The 25764-nt window shown below is 41.9% G+C and overlaps 2 protein-coding genes across 8 annotated transcripts in view; one reads left to right on the forward strand and one right to left on the reverse strand.

Annotated features, from left to right (window-relative positions):
* The window catches only part of Lrp4 (LDL receptor related protein 4), a 497094-nt gene that overhangs the window by 230265 nt on the left and 241065 nt on the right, over positions 1-25764 (forward strand). The gene's annotated exons all lie outside the window — the stretch shown is intronic.
* Positions 3781-20846, reverse strand: LOC139750857 (uncharacterized). Its single transcript, XM_071665657.1, has 5 exons — positions 20826-20846; positions 8793-8956; positions 8220-8433; positions 4529-4636; positions 3781-3933 (listed from the first exon to the last, which is right to left on the reverse strand). Exons 3-5 carry the CDS (start codon positions 8416-8418, stop codon positions 3818-3820), a joined length of 423 nt encoding a protein of 140 aa, XP_071521758.1. The 5' UTR covers positions 8419-8433; positions 8793-8956; positions 20826-20846; the 3' UTR covers positions 3781-3817.

The following is a 25764-nucleotide window of genomic DNA, read 5'->3' on the forward strand; positions in this document are numbered from 1 at the left end:
TTTAAGGTTTTACAAAGTGGACTGACTTGAGAAGGTAGGGAGGGAATGCAAGTTTACAGAGACACTGTGGAACAGTTTCGAGATGTGCTGGTCAGGGGGACATGCTGGTATTCATGCTTATTTCATTAATGATAGTGGGTGACGTAGTTGGGATGTTGAGGAAAGAGTCACCCTTGCGAGAAAAGGAAGCAACTGTTTACGAGTAGCGATAGTTGTTTGTTGTTAGTAGAGAGAGAGAGAGAGAGAGAGAGAGAGAGAGAGAGAGAGAGAGAGAGAGAGAGAGAGAGACGTCGTAACCACTGAAGTTGTCTTTTAAGAAGTCTTTCTCTGGGCTGCGGATGGTGGTGAGTTCCGCTGTAGTGGACTTCAGTCATGGCTGTGTCCTCATACCTGGCCGGTAACTGTCAGATAGCAGTCTTCGACCTGTTGAAACAACAATCCCAGTATTAGTAGTGGAAAATGAAGCCACGAGAAATGCTAAATCCTACCTACCATCTGACGCACATTAAAGCAACGCAAGTATTGTATATTATTGGATCGTGTCATCAAGCAGTAAGATATGCAATTATAGACTGAATTCTTTCTGCTGAAGACTCTTGGCTGGCGGAGACCTGTGCAACATAACACGGGTCTTGAGGTTCCTGAGTTCTCTGGTAGTGATCACAGGTTTCTGGTTTGTAGTCCTCAGGCTACGTGTAGGATCCAGTAGAATGTGGACGCGAGATCTTGGAGAAAGTTACTCATGAGAGGGTTTGAGCCAGTGCTTACGGTCAGGGGTATTATATAGTGGCGATCTCTGACCTGCAGCCAGTATGTTAAGGTCTTCAGTGTCTCAAGTGTAACCTCTTTAATGTGGTGGTGTAGATTCGTTGCAGTATGGCTTTCAATGAAGAACTTTGGAATAGATGTATTATTATTATTATTATTATTATTATTTATTTTATTTTGCTTTGTCGCTGTCTCCCGCGTTTGCGAGGTAGCGCAAGGAAACAGACGAAAGAAATGGCCCAACCCAGCCCCATACACATTCCCATCGCCACCTCGCCATACGTGGAATAACATCTTCCTCCCCCGTCATGTGTGCGAGGTAGCGCTAGGAAAAGACAACAAAGGCCCCATTCGTTCACAGTAAGTCTCTAGCTGTCATGCAATAATGCCCGAAACCACAGCTCCCTTTCCACATCCAGGCCCCACAGAACTTTCCATGGTTTACCCCAGACGCTTCACATGCCCTGATTCAATCCATTGACAGCACGTCGACCCCGGTATACCACATCGATCCAATTCACTCTATTCCTTGCCCGCCTTTCACCCTCCTGCATACTCAGGCCCCGATCACTCAAAATCTTTTTCACTCCACCTTTCCACCTCCAATTTTGTCTCCCACTTCTCCTCGTTCCCTCCACCTCCGACACATATATCCTCTTGGTCAATCTTTCCTCACTCATTCTCTCCATGTGCCCAAACCATTTCAAAACACCCACTTCTGCTCTCTCAACCACGCTCTTTTTATTTCCACACATCTCTCTTACCCTTACATTACTTACTCGATCAAACCACCTGACACTTTATTATATATTGTCCTCAAACATCTCATTTCCAGCACATCCACTCTCCTGCGCACAACTCTATCCATAGCCCACGCCTCGCAACCATACAACATTGCTGGAACCACTATTCCTTCAAACATACCCATTTTTGCTTTCGGAGGTAATGTTCTCGACTTCCACACATTCTTCAAGGCTCACAGGATTTTCGCCCCCTCCCCCACCCTATGATTCACTTCCGCTTCCATGGTTCCATCCGCTGCCAGATCCACTCCCAGATATCTAAAACACTTTACTTCCTCCAGTTTTTCTCCATTCAAACTTACCTCCCAATTGACTTGACCCTCAACCCTACTGTACCTAATAACCTTGCTCTTATTCACATTTACTCTTAACTTTCTTCTTTCACACACTTCACCAAACTTAGTCACCAGCTTTTGCAGTTTCTTACATGAATCAGCCACCAGCGCTGTATCATCAGCGAACAACAACTGACTCACTTCCCAAGCTCTCTCATCCCCAACAGACTTCATACTTGCCCCTCTTTCCAAAACTCTTGCATTCACCTCCCTAACAACCCCATCCATAAACAAATCAAACAACCATGGAGACATCACACACCCCTGCCGCAAACCTACATTCACTGAGAATCAATCACTTTCCTCTCTTCCTACACGTACACATGCCTTACATCCTCGATAAAAACTTTTCACGGCTTCTAACAACTTTCCTCCCACACCATATATTCTTAGTACCTTCCACAGAGCATCTCTATCAACTCTTATCATGTGCCTTCTCCAGATCCATAAATGCTACATACAAATCCATTTGCTTTTCTAAGTATTTCTCACATACATTCTTCAAAGCAAACACCTGATCCACACATCCTCTACCACTTCTGAAACCACATTGCTCTTCCCCAATCTGATGCTCTGTACATGCCTTCACCCTCTCAATCAATACCCTTCCATATAATTTACCAGAAATACTCAACAAACTTATACCTCTGTAATTTGAGCACTCACTCTTATCCCCTTTGCCTTTGTACAATGGCACTATGCAAGCATTCCGCCAATCCTCAGGCACTTCACCATGAATCATACATACATTAAATAACCTTACCAACCAGTCAACAATACAGTCACCCCCTTTTTTAATAAATTATTATTATTATTATTGATATTATCATTATTATTATTATCATTATTATTATTTATTATTATTATTAGTATTATTTTCATTTATTATTTTTGTTATTGTATTTATTATCATTATTATCATTGTTATTGTTAGTTATTTTTATCGCTAGTGGCTTTATCAATTTTTTTTATCATTTTTGCTTTTGACTCAAATGTAAAGCCGTTTGAGAAACCTTAACATTCCAAAATTCTCACATTATTCGTCAGAGATTTGGTCCATAATGAGAAATGATTTTATAAAATACTTCCAGAAAACCTTGAACTTGTTCACATTGCACAGATGAGGCAGAGGTGTCCTCACTCTCACTTCTCGAAGCGTTTGTCTGAAGCGGGTTCACCAGCCGCGATGGGAGGATAAACAGCTGCATTGACTTTGGGCCGACTCCCGCGCCCTGGATTCGATCCCGATTGAGTGTGTGTCAATTTATAGTCATCAAAGCTCACCACGACACTAGGGAAGTGTATGGAGGATTCCTCAGTTATGGATCGTTGGGTAAAGCCTGTCATGAATTGATCCACACTCCATCCGAGATCCCTCAAGTGTTTACACGACATGTTGTACTGAGGCCAAGTCCCGGATGCAGACACTTGAACGGTGGCACCAAGGGTCTGAAATATTGTTAGTAAGATGTGGATGGCAAAGCATTGTGGCAATGTAGCCCAAACTGTGGAAATCTGATCTCTGTCATTTGAGCAGAAGACACACAGAACGCACTGAAGTGAGTAGTTGTGCTTGATATGAGCACCTCAGAATGTTTGTGACGGAGATGAGAGGGTAAAAGATGGATGCCTCCCCGAAGCATTGGAACTCTCTGCCCTTCTCATGTCTTTCCCAGTAACCACGACGTGGCACGTTTTAAGACGGTTTTTCCTTTCCTCACTAATTCGTGAATGCATTCCCTTGTCTCATGTGTTTCCCTTTCATAATCTTTTCTTATTTTAAGTAAGGCTTGGACTCTGTGTGAACTTTCGTCCGTCACTGAAGCCTCCAGTGTTTAAGAAAAAAGAAAAAAAGTAAAGACGTTCTCCCATACTTATATGTATAATTGTATTTGTAATAACCACATTCTCCTACCCATCCACCCACACACAAACATATTCAAGGATCCTCACCTCTTTTCTCTGTTTAACTAAACAATCCACAACATCCTTCAAGACTTCTGGTGGCTTCGAGCAGTCGGTGGTGCCTGTCGAGAAAAAAGAATGTATAAATATTGGAATTACCAGGACTGTGTGTTGATGATGAAGACCAGTGATGGTGTTGAAGTATCATCAGTATTGTCAGTGGCACAATAAGAAGGAACATTAACAGTATTGGAAGTAATTACTGTGTGTGTGCTGTAATGTCTTGGAAACTCCAGAAGATAATATTGTAAGCCTTGGTTATTATCAAACCTTCACCGGAGTGGGTTCCGACTCTCGTGAGGAAAGGTTCCAAGCCTCCTCAGGGTGGGTTATCTTACCTAGATCCTCTTCAAGGAATATTCGTTGTACCATCAGTAAGTTCACTGGCTGGTCTCCCGCGCCATTGCTATCACTACACTGTACGCGTCACTGTGATAACACACTTGTAACTAACGTAACGTCGCTGTGTCAACAGAAAGTATGTCGCATGTCTCTGTATTGCCACTAAGATAACGTCATCAAAAAGTGTCCCATGCCACTATTCTGCCAGCAAGATGCCGCCCACAGAGTCTTGTTTGAAAATGGTATTTGCTTCTTGTTATATTCACTCCTGTAAAAGGATCGAGTAACCTAGAGTCCAGAGGAGAAGTAACATACCTGGGCATGCTATGGGGAGGTTCTCTGTAGTGCCGTTGCACGAAGCAAAGGTGGGTACCAGTTCATCTATGTAGTCACAGTGGAGAGGCCCACCGCACAAACACTTGCCTGTGGGAGACGGAGAAGAGAATGGCACCGTCAGCTGAGGCATGTCATCAGTGGGATGTTAATTTTCTTTTCCAATGAATTTTACGACTTTGTTAACGCTCTCTACCAGTTACCTGCTGGTGACCCACCATGATCCAGAAGACACAACAAGAAACTGAGTGAGGAGCAAACAGTGATTAGCAATAATGAGGCAATGGACAAATGGAACTAGGAAAGAAAAGGTGGATGTGTGGAATGGACACCTTCGTGAAGATTGGTGATAGAAAGAGAGAAAATAAGTTCAGATGTGGCCTGAAGAATATATGATATTCTACATATGTGGCCTGAACAATATATATATATATATATATATATATATATATATATATATATATATATATATATATATATATATATATATATATGACAAAGAGGATGTATGTGTCAGAGGTGGAGGGAACGAGGAGAAGTGGGAGACCAAATTGGAGGTGGAAAGATGGAGTGAAAAAGATTTTGAGTGATCGGGGCCTGAACATGCAGGAGGGTGTAAGGCGTGCAAGGAATAGAGTGAATTGGAACGATGTGGTATACCGGTGTCGACGTGCTGTCAATGGATTGAACCAGGGCATGTGAAGCGTCTGGGGTATACCATGGAAAGTTCTGTGGGGCCTGGATGTGGAAAGGGAGCTGTGGTTTAGGTGCATTATACATAACAGCTAGAGACTGAGTGTGAACGAATGGGGCCTTTGTTGTCTGTTCCTAGCGCTACCTCGCACACATAAGGGGGGAGGGGGAAGTGGCGACTGGAATGAATAAAGGCAGACAGTATGAATTATATACATGTGTATATATGTATATGTCTATGCGTGTATGTATATGTGTACATTGAGATGTATAGGTATGTATATTTGAGTGTGTGGACGTATATGTATATATATGTGTATGGGGGTGGTTTGGGCCATTTCTTCCGTCTGTTTCCTTGCGCTACCTCGCAAACGCGGGAAACAGCGACAAAGCAAAATAGATAATATATATATATATATATATATATATATATATATATATATATATATATATATATATATATATATATATCATGCTTTGTCGCAGCCCACACACGCACATATACATACCTATACATTTCACTGTATACATACATATACATACAGACAAATACATATATACACATGTACATATACTTACTGCTTTCAGCTATTTCCCTCGCTGCCCCTCCACACATGAAATGGCACCCCACTCCCCCCGCACGCGTGCGAGGTAGCGCTGGGAAAAGACAACAAAGGCCCCATTCGTTCACACTCAGTCTCTAGCTGTTATGTATAATTCACCGAAACCACAGCTCCCTTTCCACATCCAGGCCCCACAGAACTTTCCATGGTATACCCCAGACGCTTCACATGCCCTGGTTCAATCCATTGACAGCACGTCGACCCCGGTATACAACATCGTTCCAATTCACTTTATTCCTTGCACGCCTTTCACCCTCCTGCATTTTTAAGCCCCGATCGCTCAAAATCTTTTTCACTCCAACCTTCCATCTCCAGTTTGGTCTCCCACTTCTCTTTATCTCCACCTCTGACATATATATCCTCTTTGTCAATCTTTCCTCACTCATTCTCTCCATGTGACCAAACCATTTCAATACACCCTCTTCTGCTCTCTCAACCACACTCTTTTTATTACCACACATCTCTCTTATCCTTTCATTAGTTACTCGATAAACCACCTCACACCACATATTGTCCTCAAACATCTGATTTCCAACACGTCCACCCTCCTCAGCACAACCCAATCTATAGCCCACGCCTCGCAACCATATAACATTGTTGGAACCACAATTCCTCCAAACATACCCATTTTTGCTTTCCGAGGTAATGTTCTCGCCTTCCACACATTCTTCAACGCTCCCAGAACCTTCGCCCCCTCCCCATCCTGTGACTCACTTCCGCTTCCATGGTTCCATTCGCTGTTAAATCCACTTCCAGATATCTAAAACACTTCACTTCCTCCAGTTTTTCTCCATTCAAACTTACCCCTCAATTGACTTGTCTCTCAACCCTACTGTACCTAATAACCTTGCCCTTATTCACATTTACTCTCATCTTTCTTCTTTCACACTTTTTATCAGACTCAGTCACCAGCTTCTGCAGTTTCTCACCCGAATCAGTCACCAGTGCTGTATCATCAGCGGACATCAACTGACTTGCTTCCCAAGTCCTCTCATCCATAACAGACTGCATACTTGCCCCTCTCTCCAAAACGCATGCATCACCTCCCTAACAACCCCATCCATAAACAAATTAAACAACCATGGAGACATCACGCACCCCTGCCGCAAACCGACATTCACTGGGAACCAATCACTTTCCTCTCTTCCCACTCGTACACGTACCTTACATTCACGATAAAAACTTTTCACTGCTTTTAGCAACTTGCCTCCCACACCATATACTCTTAATACCTTCCACAGAGCACCTCTATCAAATAAATAAATAATATATATATATATATATATATATATATATATATATATATATATATATATATATATATATATGCCACATACAAATCTATCTGTTTCTATAAGTATTTTTCAAGCACATACATTAAAGGAAGCACCTGATCCACACATCCTCTACCACTTCTGAAAACACACTGTTCCTCCCCGATCTGATGCTGCCTTCACCCTCTCTATCAATACCCTCCCATACAACTTCTAGGTACACTCAACAAACTTTCATCTATGTAGTATGAACACTCACCTTCAACTCCCTTCAAATCGCCTATCACCAGTACCCGGTCTCGTGCACCATAACTGCTGACACTCTCTCAGCTGCTCCCAAAACACTTCCCTCTCATGATCTTTCTTCTCATGACCAGGTGCATAGCGCTAATAATCCGCCATCTGTCGCCATCCTCTTTCAATCTTAACCACATCAGTCTAGAACTTATTTTGCCACTCTTTCACACACTTCCACAGCTCTTTCCTTGGGAGTAGTGCTTCTTACCCTTTCTTTAGCTCCTGTCCTCTAACAAACCCCTCACTTCACTCCTAAGACATTTCCAAATGATTTTCACTTTACCCTTGAGCTTTGTTTCACTCAGTCAGAACATCGAGGTTTCCTTCCTCAAACATACTATATCTCTCTTCTCGTCTCATGTTGGTTTACATGCATACAGATGTATACACCCCAGGACCTCTTCTTAAGGTTTTATCTTTTACCGTTATTTGTGCTCTACAATCAGTAGTAGAGAAAGGATGGACTTCTACGCCAATAGGAGACTGATTCCTTCTTCGAGTATCATGGGAGAACAGTCACATAAAAACCTCTCATTCTAAAGACATCCATCCTTTCCCTGCTACTGGTTGGAGTGTTAAGCCTTGGAGCTGCAGAAACTCCTAGAGGAAGTGTTACTTGAAGTATTGTATATTCAACAATCACCTGGTCCCTATACCAGCAATTCATGTCGCGATACATTTGACTACCGTGTCCTCAAGACTAGTCCTAGCACATTAATGAAGCAGACGCCTTGCATGCACAACACAGTTGAGTTGCTTTCCCATCACATTTCGGGGGAGACTTACCCATCTCTAGCATAAAGCAGTGGTACTGTAATTCGTGACACTCCTGTGAGCCTTGATGTTCGTGTGAGTCGTAGTGGTCGCGCCGAACGCGATGATCAGAGCCACTGGCAGACCTGGCTCCTCGGAACCAGGGCGAGGCATTGACAGAGAGTAGCAAGAGTGCCACCAGAGGCAGCAGGCTCAGGAGCAGCACCCTCATGTCGGAGACTTGGGTCTGGGGAAGCAGGAGAAGACGCTGGAATGACGAAGCCACAGGTGGGATGGGGAATGAACTAATCTGTAATAGTGACAGTCTTGCATCTAGGAAATAGTGGAAAGGGAAAAATTCAATAGTATTTCTGTCTATGTTTTTACCGTCGATGTAAGAGTCTGTTGTTGCCCAGTATATTAAGTCATGTTATAAACTGCAGATTTCTAACAAGTAAGTTTCTAAGAATTCTGTAATTGACATAACTGGAAAAGATGTTCGATCAGTGGCAGATGAGAGGTATAGGAAGCAGTCCACCAAGAGTAAGAGGTCACCTGCTGACTACCGGCAGCGGGTCGTCGTGTGACCACAAGTGGCAATGTTACCTGAAGATCAGGAGCACAAGTTGTAGAGGCAGCGAGCGTGACCAGTGTCAGCGACGTGAGCGGTGAACCAGGTGTGAGACAGCTAGCAACTCCTGCGCTATATATAGCTGACCTTTCGTCATCCAAGCCACTAACAACAACTCCCCGGAAGGGACTCCACTCCGCTGAACACAATTAGGACGGTAAAAAGATATATGAATTATTTAGGAAGGAAGGAACCATGAAAGTAAATGACCTGTGATATGTAGAATGCCTTTATCTTTAAATAAGTCTTAATACTACAATGTAAATATTTTCGTAGGATCGAGGTGATAAAGCGTACATTATTTTCTTGGTGTGCATACGTTAGATTAAGCGTTTTAAAGGTTTTCGTTTTGCATAAAATAGATGAAGCGGTTTAAATCTTTTTGTTTTGCATATAATAGATGTAGTGTTTTAATATTTTTGCTTTGCATTCGTTAGATGAAGCGTTTTAGATTTTATGGTTTTTCATACATTACATACAGATCCAGATGCCGCATATATATCCTTTTCTTTTCTGTAAGTATTTCTAACACATAATCTTATGTGCAGACATCGCTACCATTTCTAAAACTCCATTATTCCTCCCCAGTCTGATGCTCTGTGCATCCATTCACCCTCTCAGTCATTCCCCTTTCCTACAACTTACCAGGTAGATTAGACACTTATAATTCTGTTGTTTGAACACTCAATTATGTTCTCCCTTGCCTTGGAACAACGGCGCTCTACATGCCCTCTGCCAATCCTCAGACTCCTCACCATGATTCATACATACATTCAAAATCCTTATCAATCAGTCAACAACTCATTCGCCCCTTTTTTAAAGAAATTCATCTGCAACACCATCGACTCCAGCCGCCTTGCCACATTCTATCTGAACGTAAAATGCTTTGACCACCTCTTCTCTCCATGCCAGACCACTCTCCATGATTCACTTGACATACCGCCACGACCCAAACACTGTACATCTGTCACCCTGTCATCAGATGCATTCAGCAGTCCTTCAGAATACTCACTGAATCTCCTTTGTAGCAGTACACGTCCTCGTCACATGTGGTGTACGGTTGAGTTACTCATTGTTTACCGTGAGTAATTTGGAGACTGAAGGTTTGTGTCTGTGTTGGGCAGTGAGGTTGGTCCTGGCTCCTGCCTTGGGTAAAACCCTGTTGGTGAGGGTCAGATGCGACGTTGTGTGTGTGTGTGTGTGTGTGTGTGTGTGTGTGTGTGTGTGTGTGTGTGTTTGATAGGTTGGGAGTGTGGGATGGTGTTAGGTTTGGATTTTAGGTTAAGATTCTTTTATGCTGATGGCTCCCGCGATATGCAGTTGGTTGACGCCGGTTCAGCGTCTCGGAATCTTTTTTTTCATTTCCTCCTGGTTGATGTCTTGGCAGGATTCTGGTGAGCCTTTTTCCACGTGAGTTAACACTGACTCAGGTTGTACAGGCATCCACTGGTCTGCCCCGTGCTGTACAGGCATCCACTCGTCTGCCCCGTGTTGTTCAAGCATCCACTGGTCTGCCCCGTGTTGTACAGGCATCCACAGGTCTGCCCCGTGTTGTTCAAGCATCCACTGGTCTGCCCCGTGTTGTACAGGTATCCACTGGTCTGCCCCGTGTTGTACAGGCATCCACTGGTCTGCCCCGTGTTGTTCAAGCATCCACTGGTCTGCCCCGTGTTGTTCAGGCATCCACTGGTCTGCCCCGTGTTGTACAGGCATCCACTGGTCTGCCCCGTGTTGTTCAAGCATCCACTGGTCTGCCCCGTGTTGTTCAAGCATCCACTGGTCTGCCCCGTATTGTTCAGGCATCCACTGGTCTGCCCCGTGTTGTTCAGGCATCCACTGGCGTCTGGATAAAGTTGCAGACTTCGTAATGACGTAATTTACGAGGAATCTGAGGTGTACATCCGCCTCCACCCACAACCATCAGCTCACGAGTTAGCACGTAAGTGTGTGGACGACACGGACTCCATACCTTCTTGATCTTACCACTACCACGACGTCTAACACACTAAACCGAGTGTCAGCGATGCGAGTCCTCTATTGGCGTAGGTGTGAACTAATTAGTTACCTGGGGTGGGGGAGCGGGAGACGACTGGGGCCGGCGCGTGAGGGGGGTGACAAGGGAGGAGTAGAGAGGCTTGAGAGAGAGGAGGACGCTTGACACCTACACTCAACGCAATATTTTACGAAGCAAGTGTGAGAATAACTGGGGTCTGGGCTGACATGTGATGTTGGTGGCATGTTAGGACGTTAGTCGAGGCTTGTGCTACGGGTCTGAGGTTTTCCATGATGATGCAACTCCTTCACCCCCGCCCCTTCCTTTGCTTACCACACACACACACACACACACACACACACACACACACACACAGGCCACGTCATTTCCTCTGTTCAAAGAAGCAGATATCACCATCTCGAGAGTAACCTTTACACCTGCTGGGTTCGTCATAAGAGGCATCTTTGACGACTTGGGTAGTACGTAAATATTACGTTTGAATCATCATTTACGACTTGGGTAGTACGTAAAGATTACGTTTGAATCATCATTTACGACTTGGGTAGTACGTAAAGATTACGTTTGAATCATCATTTACGACTTGGGTAGTACGTAAAGATTACGTTTGAATCGTCATTTACGACTTGGGTAGTACGTAAAGATTACGTTTGAATCGTCATTTACGACTTGGGTAGTACGTAAAGATTACGTTTGTTCTTATCAATATTACCCAGGAAGCTGTCAATCATTTTAAGTTTAATAGGTATGGAAAAAGAATACCATTCTGCAGCACACCATCTGTGGCGTGTAATGTTTCACAGTTTACAGTCTGTAGGAAGAGTATGGTATTGAGTACATGATGGTGGTGTTGGTATGTGACTTCAGGAGAAGGAATGGGGTCAGAACCGCGCAGGTAGACCCATATGTTGTGGTCAGTAAGATATCTTTATCATGGGAATGTGGATGACATATTGTGGCGGTGGCGGTTTGGTCTGGATGAAGTAACGATTAAGTTAGGGCATCTTGTCTTCTGTGTCATGTAGAAATATAACATGTGAGTTTTCTCAGCTTTCGGCAACTCCTCGAACATGAAAATGTTGGCTGCTGCGTGTTAAGAAACGTGATTTATACAAGGTCATCTGATGATTAGAACATAAGAACAAGGTACTAGACTCCGCAAAAGGCCTACTGGACCATACTAGGTGGATCCTTCCAACATGCAGCCCACGGGGCTCGCACACCTATCCAACCTATTCATAAAACAATTCAAGGTTCCAGCCCCAACCACTGCATCTGGCAAGCTATTCCACAGATCAACCACCCTATGGCTAGACCAGTGCTTCCCCATATCCAACCTGAACTTAAATTTCCCTATCTTGAGGCCATTATTGCAAGTTCTAACCTGGTTGGCTAACCATAGAACATTGCCAGTTTCCCTCTTATCTAAACCTGTCATCCATCTGTACACCTCTATCATACCCCCTCTGGCCTTTCTCCTTTTCAGTGAATGTAAATTCAGCTTAGCAAGTTTCTTCACAACTAAAATTCCTGGTATCACTCTAGTCAGACTTTTCTGCACCCTCTCCAATCTCTCTATATCTGCTCTATGCTAAAGCGACCAAAACTGCACAGCAGAGTCGAAATTAGGTCTAACTAATGCAAGATTAAGCTTTAGAATTATATTTCCAGTCTTTATTAAGCTTGAGAATTACTTTGCAGTCTTTTATTAACACTTCTAATGGATCCCAACATTCTACTTGCCTTGTTTTTAACTTTGATACACTGTTGCCTTGGTTTTGGACCTTTACTAATGCTCTCATATCACTCTCACAGTCTGATTTCCCTACGAGTCTGTCATATAGATGGATGTGTTTGGGTTTCCCCCTTTCCTACACTCAATGTCTTGCATTTATTTACGTTGACATCCATTAGCCATTTCCTCGCCCATAAACAGTTATTCCAAGTCCTCTTGTAACTTCAGTGCATTATCACTAGGTTGGTTCAACATTTCCTGTTTTCATATCGTCCGCAAATTTACTCAAGTTACTTATGATTCCACTATACAAATCGTTGATAGAAATAATGAAAAGAAGAGGTCGCAGCACCGACCCCTGCGGCACGCCGCTGATTACATCACCTCAACCTGACAAGGACCCACCTGTACAACCCCTCTGCTTCCTGTCATTGAGTCACTCCCTGATCCAGTGCAGAACCTTCCCTCCCATACTGTATTCCTCCCCTTCTTTAGCAGTCGTTGATGCGGCACCATATCAAAGGCTTACTGAAAGCCAAATATATGTGTGCGATGCTTAACAAGAGATTTAGATTCGTATCGCATAAGGCAGATCCAACAAACTGGTACATTGAGTGTGACCAGATAATGGACATTGTGTCATTTTTAGTGGGTCGAGTATAATGGCGATAACGGGTCTACTCAAAAAGTTATTTCCGAGCTCATCTTCCAGGCGAAGCAATATAGAAAGTTTCTTGTGATCTTATCGACTCGTGCCAAACTCGATGTCTGTACGAATCACAGAATCACACATGACGACTCCCAATTAATGTGTGTGCTATCCCGTAGTGACTACCACCACAGAACCTCATTCCCACCACACACACGCCACACGCCATGGAGAAAAAGAAAACTATAGCTATTGGCCATATTTTTCTTTGACGTCTTACATTAAGCTATGCTTCTTACTTGTTGAACCCCCATGTTCAACATCACAGGAAACTAATGAAATTTGCGTAATGAATACAATATCCATGAGAAGTGCATAACCACGGATCACCACTCATTCGTACGGGGCACAGTCATACATATTGTAAGATTTTTTTTTACATAAAGCTTTAGGACATAATTATTGTAGTGTTCTATGGCTTGCATATTAGATAACTATCCTTTTATATATACGATAATTCCTTGTTACACCGAGTCTTCCGTAGGATCAACCTGTAGAGAGGAGTTTAAGTATTCTAACTGTTGCAACTGAACAATGAAGCCACAGTGCAGAAAACGGGGATGGTATGCAGGGTGGCGGATGATAAAAAACCTGAGAAGTGCTGTTGAACAATGACATCCTGCACGAGGGTTATTATATAACCTCATCTATAATGGTATATTATTACGTTCTTTTCACAAAGGTCTTCATTCTGCTGCATGATGCTAGGGGTTACCAGAGGCGGAGGTGGCCCACGTATCATGCTTCACGGTCCTCTACCCCTCACGCCACATTTTCCCTCCCACCACCACCACAATAATCCCACCTGCGACAGGTGTATCATTATGGGTATTATCATTCGACCGTAAGGCTTTGATACAAGCCACTTTCACTGATGAACTTTTATGTCCTACATGGATCAAGGTAACACAGGATGGCGAGCGTGCTCTCACGGCCTGAGCTCAGAGAACACCTCTGTTTACCCACGCTTGGCTTCCACCTCACCACTTGATGCTATCAGGGTTACAGGCGACGGTGAGTGCAGAGGTGACATCGTAATAACGTGTCGTTAGTTGATTGAAACCCAAGTTCACAACAGCACATGGAGTCAGACGTTGCCGAGGCTACTGATGACCTCGTCATGATGAGCGGAACTCCCAACAATGAGAGCTTGAAGTAACGAGTCAATACTCCCAGGGTTCACGCTCGCTGAGAGAGAAGACTGACAAAGCTGATTGTCCCGGGTGGAAGTGAAGGCGGTTGTACAGTTTTCAGCCAAGTGAACCGATATAAATCGCATTGGAAACCTGTAAAGGGTTGGTATTCTAAGTTGTTTCTTCATGTATAGATTCCTTACTTCAAGGTTCTTGCAGTATAATGTTACTTGTAATTCATCTTTTGTGTTGTGGCATATTGACGTTTTGTGTACCGCAATCTTTGAGTCGTCTCTCGTCCGTTTCACAGTCAGGATTTGCTTGGTTGTTGTATGTTGAAGATATTATTTCATTTGTTCTTATCATTTGGTCTTGGACAGGTAAGCTTCGTTGTCAGTGATGCCTGTGAGATAGTTGGCCAGGGTAAAGGAAACTTTCTTGGGATTGGAAGCTTGCCAATGCATCAACGATATTTGAAAAAGAGAAAAAAAAAAAAGTCCTTGTCCGGAAATATTCGCCCAGTTAGCCTGGTTTCTGCAGATATTAACCTTATGGAAGCCATCATTCAGGACAGTATCATGAACCATGTGAAGAATCATCGTCTTCCATGTGAAGAATCATCGTCTTCCTCAATGATTCTTATCACGGGTTTCGCCGAGTTCGTTCATGTCAGACAAATCTGCTTGATTTCTTTCATAATGTGATCAACTTATGAAAGAGAGTCAAGTGGTTGATGGTATGTTCGTTGATTTACAGGAAGCATTTATTAAGATCTCAGGTCAGAGGTTACTAGCAAGTCGCATGGTATTGATCGGGTTGTACTTCGGTGGTTTGAAAATTGGTTGACTGTCATACCGTGAGCAAGGAGCAGTGATTAACTGTCAGGCCTTAGAATGGTCAGACGTAAGAAGTGGTGTGCCACAAGGATCAATCTCGAAACTGGTTCTCTTTTTCTTCTGTATATAATTGCCTGTTTTATCAAAATTTGCTGGAAATAACCTTCAACAGAAGCAAAGTCTGAAACTGTAATCTGACAGATAAACAGATGGACTGGGATCTTAGGAGGCTGATGCTGACAATATCGAGAAGTACGAAGCTTTACATTTTGGTTGTCAAAACGAGCAGACACGTTCTCGTATGATATTTAGTGAACCACAGAAGGTAAATTTCGTGATTTCCTATGATTTACGGCCAAGTAAACAGAGCGTAGACAGTAAAACACGGCGAAGAAAATTTTGGGTTTCATTGGCCAGATATTCGTGTTGAAGTGTCATAAACTAATCCTCACTCTTTCCAATTCATTGGTGCGTCCCGACCTTGACTACTGTGTTCAGTTTTAGTCACCCTACTGGGAAAGACATAGACTGGTGAGGGTACGGTGGTAAGCTGCTAAGATGATTACTGGACTGAGAAACAAATACTCAGACAGCCTGCTAGACAAAAAGAATTTACGTAGCTTAGAAAAAAAAAAGGGGGAGTGGGTTGAGGTGATTATATTTCAGTATTCAGAATGAAGGGCGATGATCACCTTCTGTAAAAACAGATTTCAGGACTAGATTCATCTGCTTTCAATTGTAGTAACTTCTATGAACTGGAGAAACGTTTTACAGCGCTTGAAGTGAGGCAGAATACTTCTTCCTAAACTGCATTGTTAACGTGAGGACTGATGTACCAGATGGAGGAGAGCATAACAGCACCAGACATACACAGTTGATGTACCAGATGGAGGAGAGCATAACAGCACCAGACATACACAGTTGATGTACCAGATGGAGGATAGCATAACAGCACCAGACATACACACTTGATGGATCGGACTTGACAATGGCTGGGTTTCACTACTGACAGTGTTTGTGACTCCTTAGTTACATGTAGACTCTACACAACTCCATCAGTTACGTTTGATTATCTGCTACCACACATACGTCTGAGGTCTTCCCTTACCACAAAGCTTTGATGGACCCAGTGGTGTGTGTTCCTGTTTATGCTCTCGTTATATTATCTTTTTATGCTGTTTTGTTTAACGAGATGAGCTGATACCTTTTAGCTTTTGAAATTGTTTAAGATGCTGTCGTTTTGATGTTTTCTGCTGAACTTATTTACACATTCATTCTTTATAACTGGGCTGCGAGAGGAAGCATGGTCTAACCCACACCTGATATGCTATTGTGTTGTGTCTTGCTCTGTTGATGACGACATGTCTCGCTCTGAGCGTCGTGTGTTGTGTGTCGATCACCTTGACTGGTTACCGTCCTGATGTTTTCCTGTCAGTCCAGCTATGATGTATTGAGCATGTGTGTCACTCGTCATCTCGTGTTGTGTCTGTGCCTCACAGTTTGGGCCATTTTTTCGTCCAAGATATCTCGAACATTTCAGTCCAGTTATGCCAAATGGCTGATGATCATTGTCTCCATGACCTTTGCCCTAGGTATTTAACCCCATTACTACAACCTGCTACACACACACACACACACACACACACACACACACACACACACACCAACATTGTGAAACCACTTCTGCTCGTGACCTCGCTGATCACTGTAGCGTGAAACCGTCTCCCTGTCCTTGCACGCATCCGGCAGTGATTTCCTACACTCACATGGGTGTAATACGTCCTACACTTTCGTGTTGCATCATTTTGTTGATGATGAGTAACACATTTCGGAGAAGGAAGTCATATATTCACCTGACGTGCATGCATGTATACATACTGAAGAAAAAATATATTGATACTTGTACGTCTCAATATGAAGTCTCATTTTGTGTGAGAGTGTGAGCTATTTGTGTGTGTGTGTGTGTGTAAGCGTGGGCGCATTAGCTTTCACTGTGAGAGAGCATGAATTACTAGTGTGTTTGAGAGTATGAGTTTTCAGTGTGTGTGTGTGTGAGTGCATGAACTCTTGTGTGTGAAAGCATAAATTCTCAATTTGTGTGAGATCATTGACTCTGTGTGAGACCATGAACTCTTTTTGTGAGAGCATGAACCCGAGTGTGTGAGAAAGCATGAACTTCCAATGCGTGTGAGAAAGCATGAACACCCATTGTGTGTAAGAATTATGAACAGTGTGTGCGTGTTGTTGCATGAACTCCCAGTGTGTGTGAGAAAGCACGAACTCCCAGTGTGTTTTGAGAGCATCAATAGGCACTGCATATTCGAGGTGTCCTAACTAGACCTGAGTATAGTGGCAAGATCACAACCTTCATATTCGAGGTGTCCTAACTAGACCTGAGTATAGTGGCAAGATCACAACCTTGTTCCTGTATGTAGATTCTCTGTTACTAGTTCATAACATCCTGTCTGCATTCTTGGACGCGTCATTACAATGCTGGGAGAACTTGAAGTTGCTGGAGACATTGACCCCAAGATCCCTCACACTAGGGCTGTCCTTTGTCATGTGGCCCATCAGTTCATCATATGTTTCTTAGCTTAGGTTTCCTATTGTAACAGCTGACAGTGTTAGCGTTAAATGGCATTTGCCATTGACTACACCATTCAGCGATATTACGTAGATCTCTCGTAGTTCTAGGCCAATCTTCTTCAGTGAATATGGCACTGCCGATCGTCGTATCATCTGCAAATTTAGCGGCAAACTTATTCAGGTAATGTAAATGATGAAAAGTGTTGGCCCAAGTACGCATCCCTGGGGGACCTCACTAGTAACAGGTGACCACCGTGATGAGTCCCTAGTCAATACGACTCTCTGCTTCCTATCACGTAACCAGGCTTCTGTCCAGTTTCCTATTAAACCAGTAATTCCCAAGACCCGGACTTTATGCATCAATTTAACGTGGGGGAGTTTGTCGAATGCTTTCTGGGAGTCTAGAAATATATCATCTGTTGCTTTTGTCTTGTCGTGGGTATTGAATACTTTATGATAAAATTCCAGGAGGTTTGTAAGGCATGATCTACGTCTTCTACAACCAAGCTGTGTATTATTGATCAGGCTGTGGTGTTCCAGGTAGGCTACGATTGCATCTCCAATAAAGCGACTCCAGAAGTTAGCATACGATTAATGTGAGGCTAATAGGACGATAATGACCGAGCAGTTCAAGGCCTGCCTTCTTTGTATATAGGGATGAGGTCTGCCAGTCTCATGGAGATATTTGTTGAAGATAAAGGTTAACTGTCGTCCGGCAATTTCGTGTTTGACGTGTTAATCACTCGTGGATAAAGACGATCAGAACCTGGACTTTTATTAGTCTTCCACTTACGTATGTGTGTTAGCACTTCTCTGTGAGGGTAAACTTTGGTATCGTGTGAGTGCTATTTATCACCGTCTCAACATTCGTGTCGTTGCTTTCTGGTGTAAAAACAGATCAAAAATTTTGTTCCGGGTTGTTGCTATGCTTGTATCGTCCACAATGGGTTTCCCATCCTTATTCAGTAAGGGTTTATCCCACTCCTTATATGTTTCTTATTATTGATGTATCTATAAAATCTTTTAGGATCACTGTTACTATCTCCTGCGATATTCACTTGGTGTTCTCTCTTGTCTTGCTTGATAAGACCTTTCACGTGTCTTCTCAGTGTGTATTGCGTTGCAATGTTTGGGTCACTCTCTGATTTCGTAAGCTTGTAGAGTCGTATATTTCTTACAGTATCATGGGAGTGTCTGTCATTCAGGCTTGTTGTTGATTTTGTTTCAGTCGTTTCTGTCGTGCATGGGAATGAATCTGACTTGATGGTTCATAAACTGACTCATAAAACTGGCCCATAATTCCCCTAACCATGAGCCCACAAGGGTAGACTTGAATGCGTCATGCAACTCATTAGGCTCCGCACTTTCAAAGTTACAAGTACATAATTCTGGTTTTATGGGAGTCTGTTTTGATCTTTACGTTGAACCTAAGCATGTTACGGTCACAAGTGCCTAGATGTTCTCAAACGCGGGTATTAGTTACTAAGAACTTATGGGATGCATGAACTAGATCAGTGACAGTGATAGTTTGAAAGGGGAAAATTGTCTTCGACAAAGTCGACAAGTCTAGTAGATTCACTTTCAACATCTGAGACAGTTTGCCAGTTGATTTCTGGAAGATTAGAATCCCCGAGAATGATCGAGTCTTTATCCTGTATTGCTCGATGTAAACCTGTACAGGACAGTGTCAGCATCTGCTGGCTGAGTAGGGCGTCTATATAGGTGACAATGTAAGGTGTGGGAAATTCTGTGGTAATTTGAACACACAATTGTTCAACAGCAGTAGATGTTGCAGTCTGAAAGCATGAACTCTCAGTGTGTGAAAGCCTGAACTTAGTGTGAGAGTTTGAACTATCAGTGTACGAGAGTTGAACTCTGTGTTTGAAAGGAAAACCTCCCAGTGTGTGAGCATGAACCCTGAGTGTGTGAGAGCATGAACTCTCTGTGTGAGCATTAACTGTCAGTGTGTGAGAACATGAACTCTGTGTGTGCGAGCATGGACCCTCAATGTGTGAGAGCATGAGCCCTCAGTGTGCAAGAGCATAAACACTGTGTGTGAGAGCATGAACTTTGTGTGTGTGAAAGCATGAACTCTCAGTGTGTAAGAGCATGAACTCTCAAGTTTGAAAGAAATTAAACTTTGTGTGTGTGTGTGTGTGCATTCATAACTTGAAACTAGACTTTCATTTCCCCTTGTGGTGCAGTGTCTGAAGTCTTTCCTTCTATCCGGTATAAATGTCTGTCTAGATTGTTTCTGTTGTTATAACGAAAGATCGTATGTCTTTCGTGAAACAACTTCATTCGTTAGTTCGTGTGTTGCATGACCCTTTATGGTTTCTTTCGTGTGGTACAGATCAACAACCACATGTAATATTTCTTTTATCGTTTATTAAAGTTGAATTATGATTCCTTTCGTCATATATATATATATATATATATATATATATATATATATATATATATATATATATATATATATGTATATATATATTACGAAGTCAGTACTTATTCGAGCAAGGTCGCCAGTAACATATATATGTTACAATTACTATACTGGTCCTTGTCTTTGCAAGGACGTTAGATTTGTTATATTCCACAACTCAGGATAACGCTATCTTAACGTTATGGGATTAAAACACACACCAGGATTAGAATTACTTATGATGAAAGAATTCAAATGTACAAGGTGAACACATGAATCAGGCACGAATCATTTACGTTAACACTGAACATGAGTTTAACAGTGAACATGAGTTAACATTCCTGATAAGATTTCAAACCAGGAGATCTCTTTCCTTTATGACACTTTGTTCGATAATATTACACTTAGTTAGACCTGACGTAACACAGTAAACATCTTCGTTACACTTAACTGAACCTGACGTAAAACAGTAAACATCATCGTTACACTTAGCTACACCTGACGTGACACAGTAAACATCTTACAAACTAGGGCAGCGGTGGCTACGGGGTTCGAGACAGGGAAAGCCTACATTACCTTGCTGGGCTCGGGGCTGCTGAAGGAATCTACTCCCAGACGATCGTCTGAGCCTTTTATCTGAAGGACCAGCAAGGCAGGAACAGCTAGCCACGCCTTGACCCGCCACCTATGGCTACGATAGGTCAGAATGACACAATTGCCCTTGATAGGTCAAAAGACTGATTGCCACGCCCTCACCTTGACGTGATTGGTTGAAGGAGGCCTAAGGTCCGGCCCACATCTTCAAACCCTTTGTTCCCTTGTTCACGACAGCAGCGAACGTACGGGATGACATACCCCGCAGCTGGCCCCACGCCTTGACCTGACGCTGCTGGTAAGGGTTTGGGTGCTGGAGGACTGGTCAACATCTGCTTCAACACAGAATCACTAAGACAATTAACACGGTCAGGGAAGTGAGGTCCGAGCCGATAGCAACAACACCCTACACACCGGTACACCATACACAAAGACACACCATACACATACATACGAACATGTGGGCACATACACCATGTTCATAACAATATATATATATATATATATATATATATATATATATATATATATATATATATATGTATATATATAAGAACTATGCATATGAACGCGCACCTTCATAGAACATACATACCTTTTATGAAGGTGCGCGTTCATATGCACTTTGTTCGTATTCATATCCCTCCGTGTTGTACAGTTAGGTTCGGTAAAATGCTATCTGCTGGCTGTGTGAGCTTGATGGGAAATGTCCGATGTAGACCCTGTTGCTCACCAACGTGAGACGAAAGGTTTTCGAGTATAGAGTATTCGAATAGTCATTTTCCTATCAGGGGCGATCATAGCTTAGCGTTAGCACTTCCGCCTGTTGCACAGGGGTCCCGTGGTCGATCCTGGTTCTTAAGGTTATATATATATATATATATATATATATATATATATATATATATATATATATATATATATATATATATATATATTGGAAAGGATCACAATTTTGCGCGTGATCAAGTATATTCCTATGAGTTCACGGGAAAAATGAAACACAATAAGTTCCCAAGTGCACTTTCGTGTAATAATCACATCATCAGGGGAGACACAAGAGAGAAATATAACAGTTAGTTGATATACAACGAGGAGACGTGGCTAGGAAGCCATTTGGTAAACATGCGATTGTCCAAGACAGACAACGAGCGTACCATAAACTTATGTGAACAAGAAGGTGAATTGTTTACAAATTTTATCAACAATAGTTATCCAATTTGTAGAGACCATCACTAATATTAAGATAATAATTATTTGTATATTCAGTAATAGAAGATTCAATGATATTTCTTGTAACAATAGAGTTAGAGTTTGAGATGGCATTACTCCAGTCAATACATTGTTCATAGTTTTTAACATGATTAAACAAGGCATTTGATTCTTGTTCCGTTCCTATTCTATATATTTGTGTTCCTTAAGTCTAACAGAAAGATCCTTACCAGTCTGCCCAACATAAAACTTTTATCAGTTTCTACATGGCACTTTAAAGATACACCTAGGAGAATTTTCTGGTGAGTTCCTGATTAAGATATTTTTATAGCATTATTGTTGCTGAAGGCAACATTTGCATTAAAGGATTTAAGCAACATGGGAAGTAAAGCAAAATTATTATTAGAAGGGAGAACTAAAAGATTCTTGGTGTCAGTATGAGGTTTGGGCTCAACTCTGTAAAATGATTGCTAACTTTAGGGATTTATCAATGAAAGATCTAGGGTGCTTTAACTTAGATCCAACAGAATAGAAATATACTTGATCACGCGCAAAATTGTTATCCTTTCCAATATATATATATATATATATATATATATATATATATATATATATATATATATATATATATATATATATATATGAGAAACGCTAAGCTCCCAGGTGCACTTTCGTGTAATAATCACATCATCAGGGGAGATACAAGAAAGAAATATGTCTGTTGATATACAACGAAGAGACGTAGCTTGGACGCCATTTGGTAAAACAATATATATATATATATATATATATATATATATATATATATATATATATATATATATATATATATATATATATATTCAAAAGGGTGGTATGAACACGTGTCCTTGATTAGGAAAGTGTTTGGAGGGTTAGACAAGACAAATCTTAACTAAACTTCAGTAAATGTGAATTTGTGAAGGCTCGTGTTTTGGATTTAGGTTATATTGTTGGACAACGAGAATTACGACCGATTAGTGGAGAAGTTAAAAGTATCGTGGTATACCCTGTTCATTCAAACAGAAACGTTATTGCGAATTCTCGTAATGACTGGTTATTACAGACGTTTGGTAAGAATTTTTTCACTGTTGCATTGCCATTAACAAAGTTGGAGTCAAAGAAGGTAGAAAATATATGTGGGAAGATAACTGTAATGCCATTTGCTGAGATAAACAAATGTTGATTAGTGCTTCAATTTGATGTATTATAGATTATGAGCAACCATTTAGGTTGTGTGTGAACGCTAGTGATGCTGGTGTTGGCTGAGTTTTAATGCAGAAGCAAAACATTGATCGTCCAATGTTTTTTTCTAAAACGTTTCATCAAGGAAATTATAGTGCTATTCAGAAGGAACTTTAGCTTTGATTTTGAGTCTACATTATTTTCATGTTTTGAGAGGGTTAGGAAAACCCAATTTAGTTTTTACGGATCTTAATCCTTGAGTGTTTTTGTACAATGTGAAGAATGGTAATCAGCGGTTAATCCGTTGGAAACTTTATTATTCTACAAGATTATGATTTAGTTATCCAACATGTAAGAGGGAAAGATAATATTGTAGCTGATGCACTGTCCCCTATATCTTCTAGTCATGAGTCAACCTTAGAGGTGACTCATGCCTTTTTTGAGGAGGGGATAGTATGTATTTCCTTTTTTTTTCCTATACCTTCAAAAAGAAATATTTTTGTTTTCTAAAGTATCCCATAATATACCATTACGTTTTCTCTCATAGATTCGAAGAATGTTATTAAATCTTCTCTCTTATTATGTCACAGCCTTACATGAATCATTATTAGAATATTGTAAAAAGTTATTTATTACTTTTATGTATAAAGAATTGCTTGTTATGTTAAGACAATTTTGGGAGCTGGAGCTATATAGTTAAGACGCAGACCCTGTCTTTGCTCGTTACACTGGTTTCTCTGTTTAATCGGGTCATATTTGTCCTTATTAATGTCGTCTGTACTTGATTAGTTGTCATATCGAAGGATAAGGGTATAGGTATTATTTACAGAAGGAAAGAGAGCAGGATTTATGAGCAGATATAAACATCAGATTGAATTAGAATAGATGTTTTGGTGGCTAGTCCGCCGAGGCGTCCATCTTGTGTGAGGATTATAATTTGTTTTTTATTACTTGCAATGTATTGTTTTGTTGATTGTTTCATGTGTATTAGTGATGCTGACCTATTTATTTATTGAAATGTGGTATTGGGTATTGAGAGATGTAACTCATAACTTCGACCTAGAGGTAGCGATGTTAGCCTAGCTGCCGATCAACCTTAAGTTATCTCGACGTAGGCTAATGTGTCGAGACCCACCTTAGTTGAGGGCGGCTGGGATTGTAACTATATACATGCTGATGTTGTATGTGTTTTATTGATGCTGTTCCAGCCACATTTATGAATGCTTATATTATTAATGCCTTGCTTTTACATGTTCGTCTGTACTGATTGGTGCTAGACGGCAGGACTCCAGTGCATGGGAATGAATGTGACATTGGTTTATAAACTGACGCTTAAAACTGGCCCATAATTTCCCTAGGCATGAACCCACAAGGGTGGACTCTTGATTGCGTCACGCGACTCATCCGTACTTTCAAAGTTACGGGTCATAATTCTGGTGTTAGGAGAGTCGGTTTTGATATTTACGTTGATCCTAACTATTTTATGGTCACAAGTGCCTACATGTTCTCCAACACGGGTATTAGTTACTATGAACTCTTAGGATGCATTAGGTTGCCTCGTTGGCTTTGTGACGGTTTGGTAAGTGAACATTGTGTTCGACAAAGTTGATTATGTTACGAAATCCTGGCAAGGTCTCCAATTCTTATCTTACGAACTCCTGGCAAGAACGTCAGCTATATTTGTTATGCGCAGTGGATAACGCTATCTTAACGTTATGGGATGAAAGCAAATACCAGGGTTAAATCTACATATGATACAAGAAATAAGAATACAAGATAACAAAGCACATTAATCGGGTACAAACACTTTCGTTAACACATAACATTCAATATTCCACATTTTACATTCCAGGTAAGATTTCAAACCAGATCTCTTTCCTTTATGACAAGTTGACTATAGAGATGTCATAAGAGAGACACTTATTCGCTGGGCAATTCTATGACAAGTTATGACGCATTGTTTCACTCAGTCCTGACACAGTATAACATCTTACAATGTAGGGCAGCGGTGGCTACGGGGTTCGAGACAAGGAAAGTCTACATTACCTTTCCGGGCACGGATCTGCTGGAGGAATTGGCTGCTAGATTATCGTCTTAGCCTTTTAACTGAAGGAACAACCATACGGGAACAGCTAGCCACGCCTTGACCCGCCACCTAGGGCTACGATAGGTCGGAATGACCACAATTACCTTTGATTGGTCAAGAACCTGATTGTCACGCCCTCATCCCGACGTGATTGGCTGGAGGAGGCCTAAGGTCCGGCCCTCATACCGTCTAACGGCCCAGCCCTGCATCTCTGATGACACAACCAGAATGGGTGGGCGAACTTTCCCAGCAATGACCTCGTGGCTGACCCCGTGTCACTTGACCATGGGACCTGAAGAAACAATTAGCGGCCGGTTGCGACATACACCTGCTGATCTTGACCACCTGACTCGAGGTATGTGAGATCACAGGTACACGTGGGACAGGTCGAGGAACCTTGGGACCTCCAGGTCACCACGT

This window comes from Panulirus ornatus, chromosome 10, assembly GCF_036320965.1.
Source record: "Panulirus ornatus isolate Po-2019 chromosome 10, ASM3632096v1, whole genome shotgun sequence".
Taxonomy (NCBI): domain Eukaryota; kingdom Metazoa; phylum Arthropoda; class Malacostraca; order Decapoda; family Palinuridae; genus Panulirus; species Panulirus ornatus.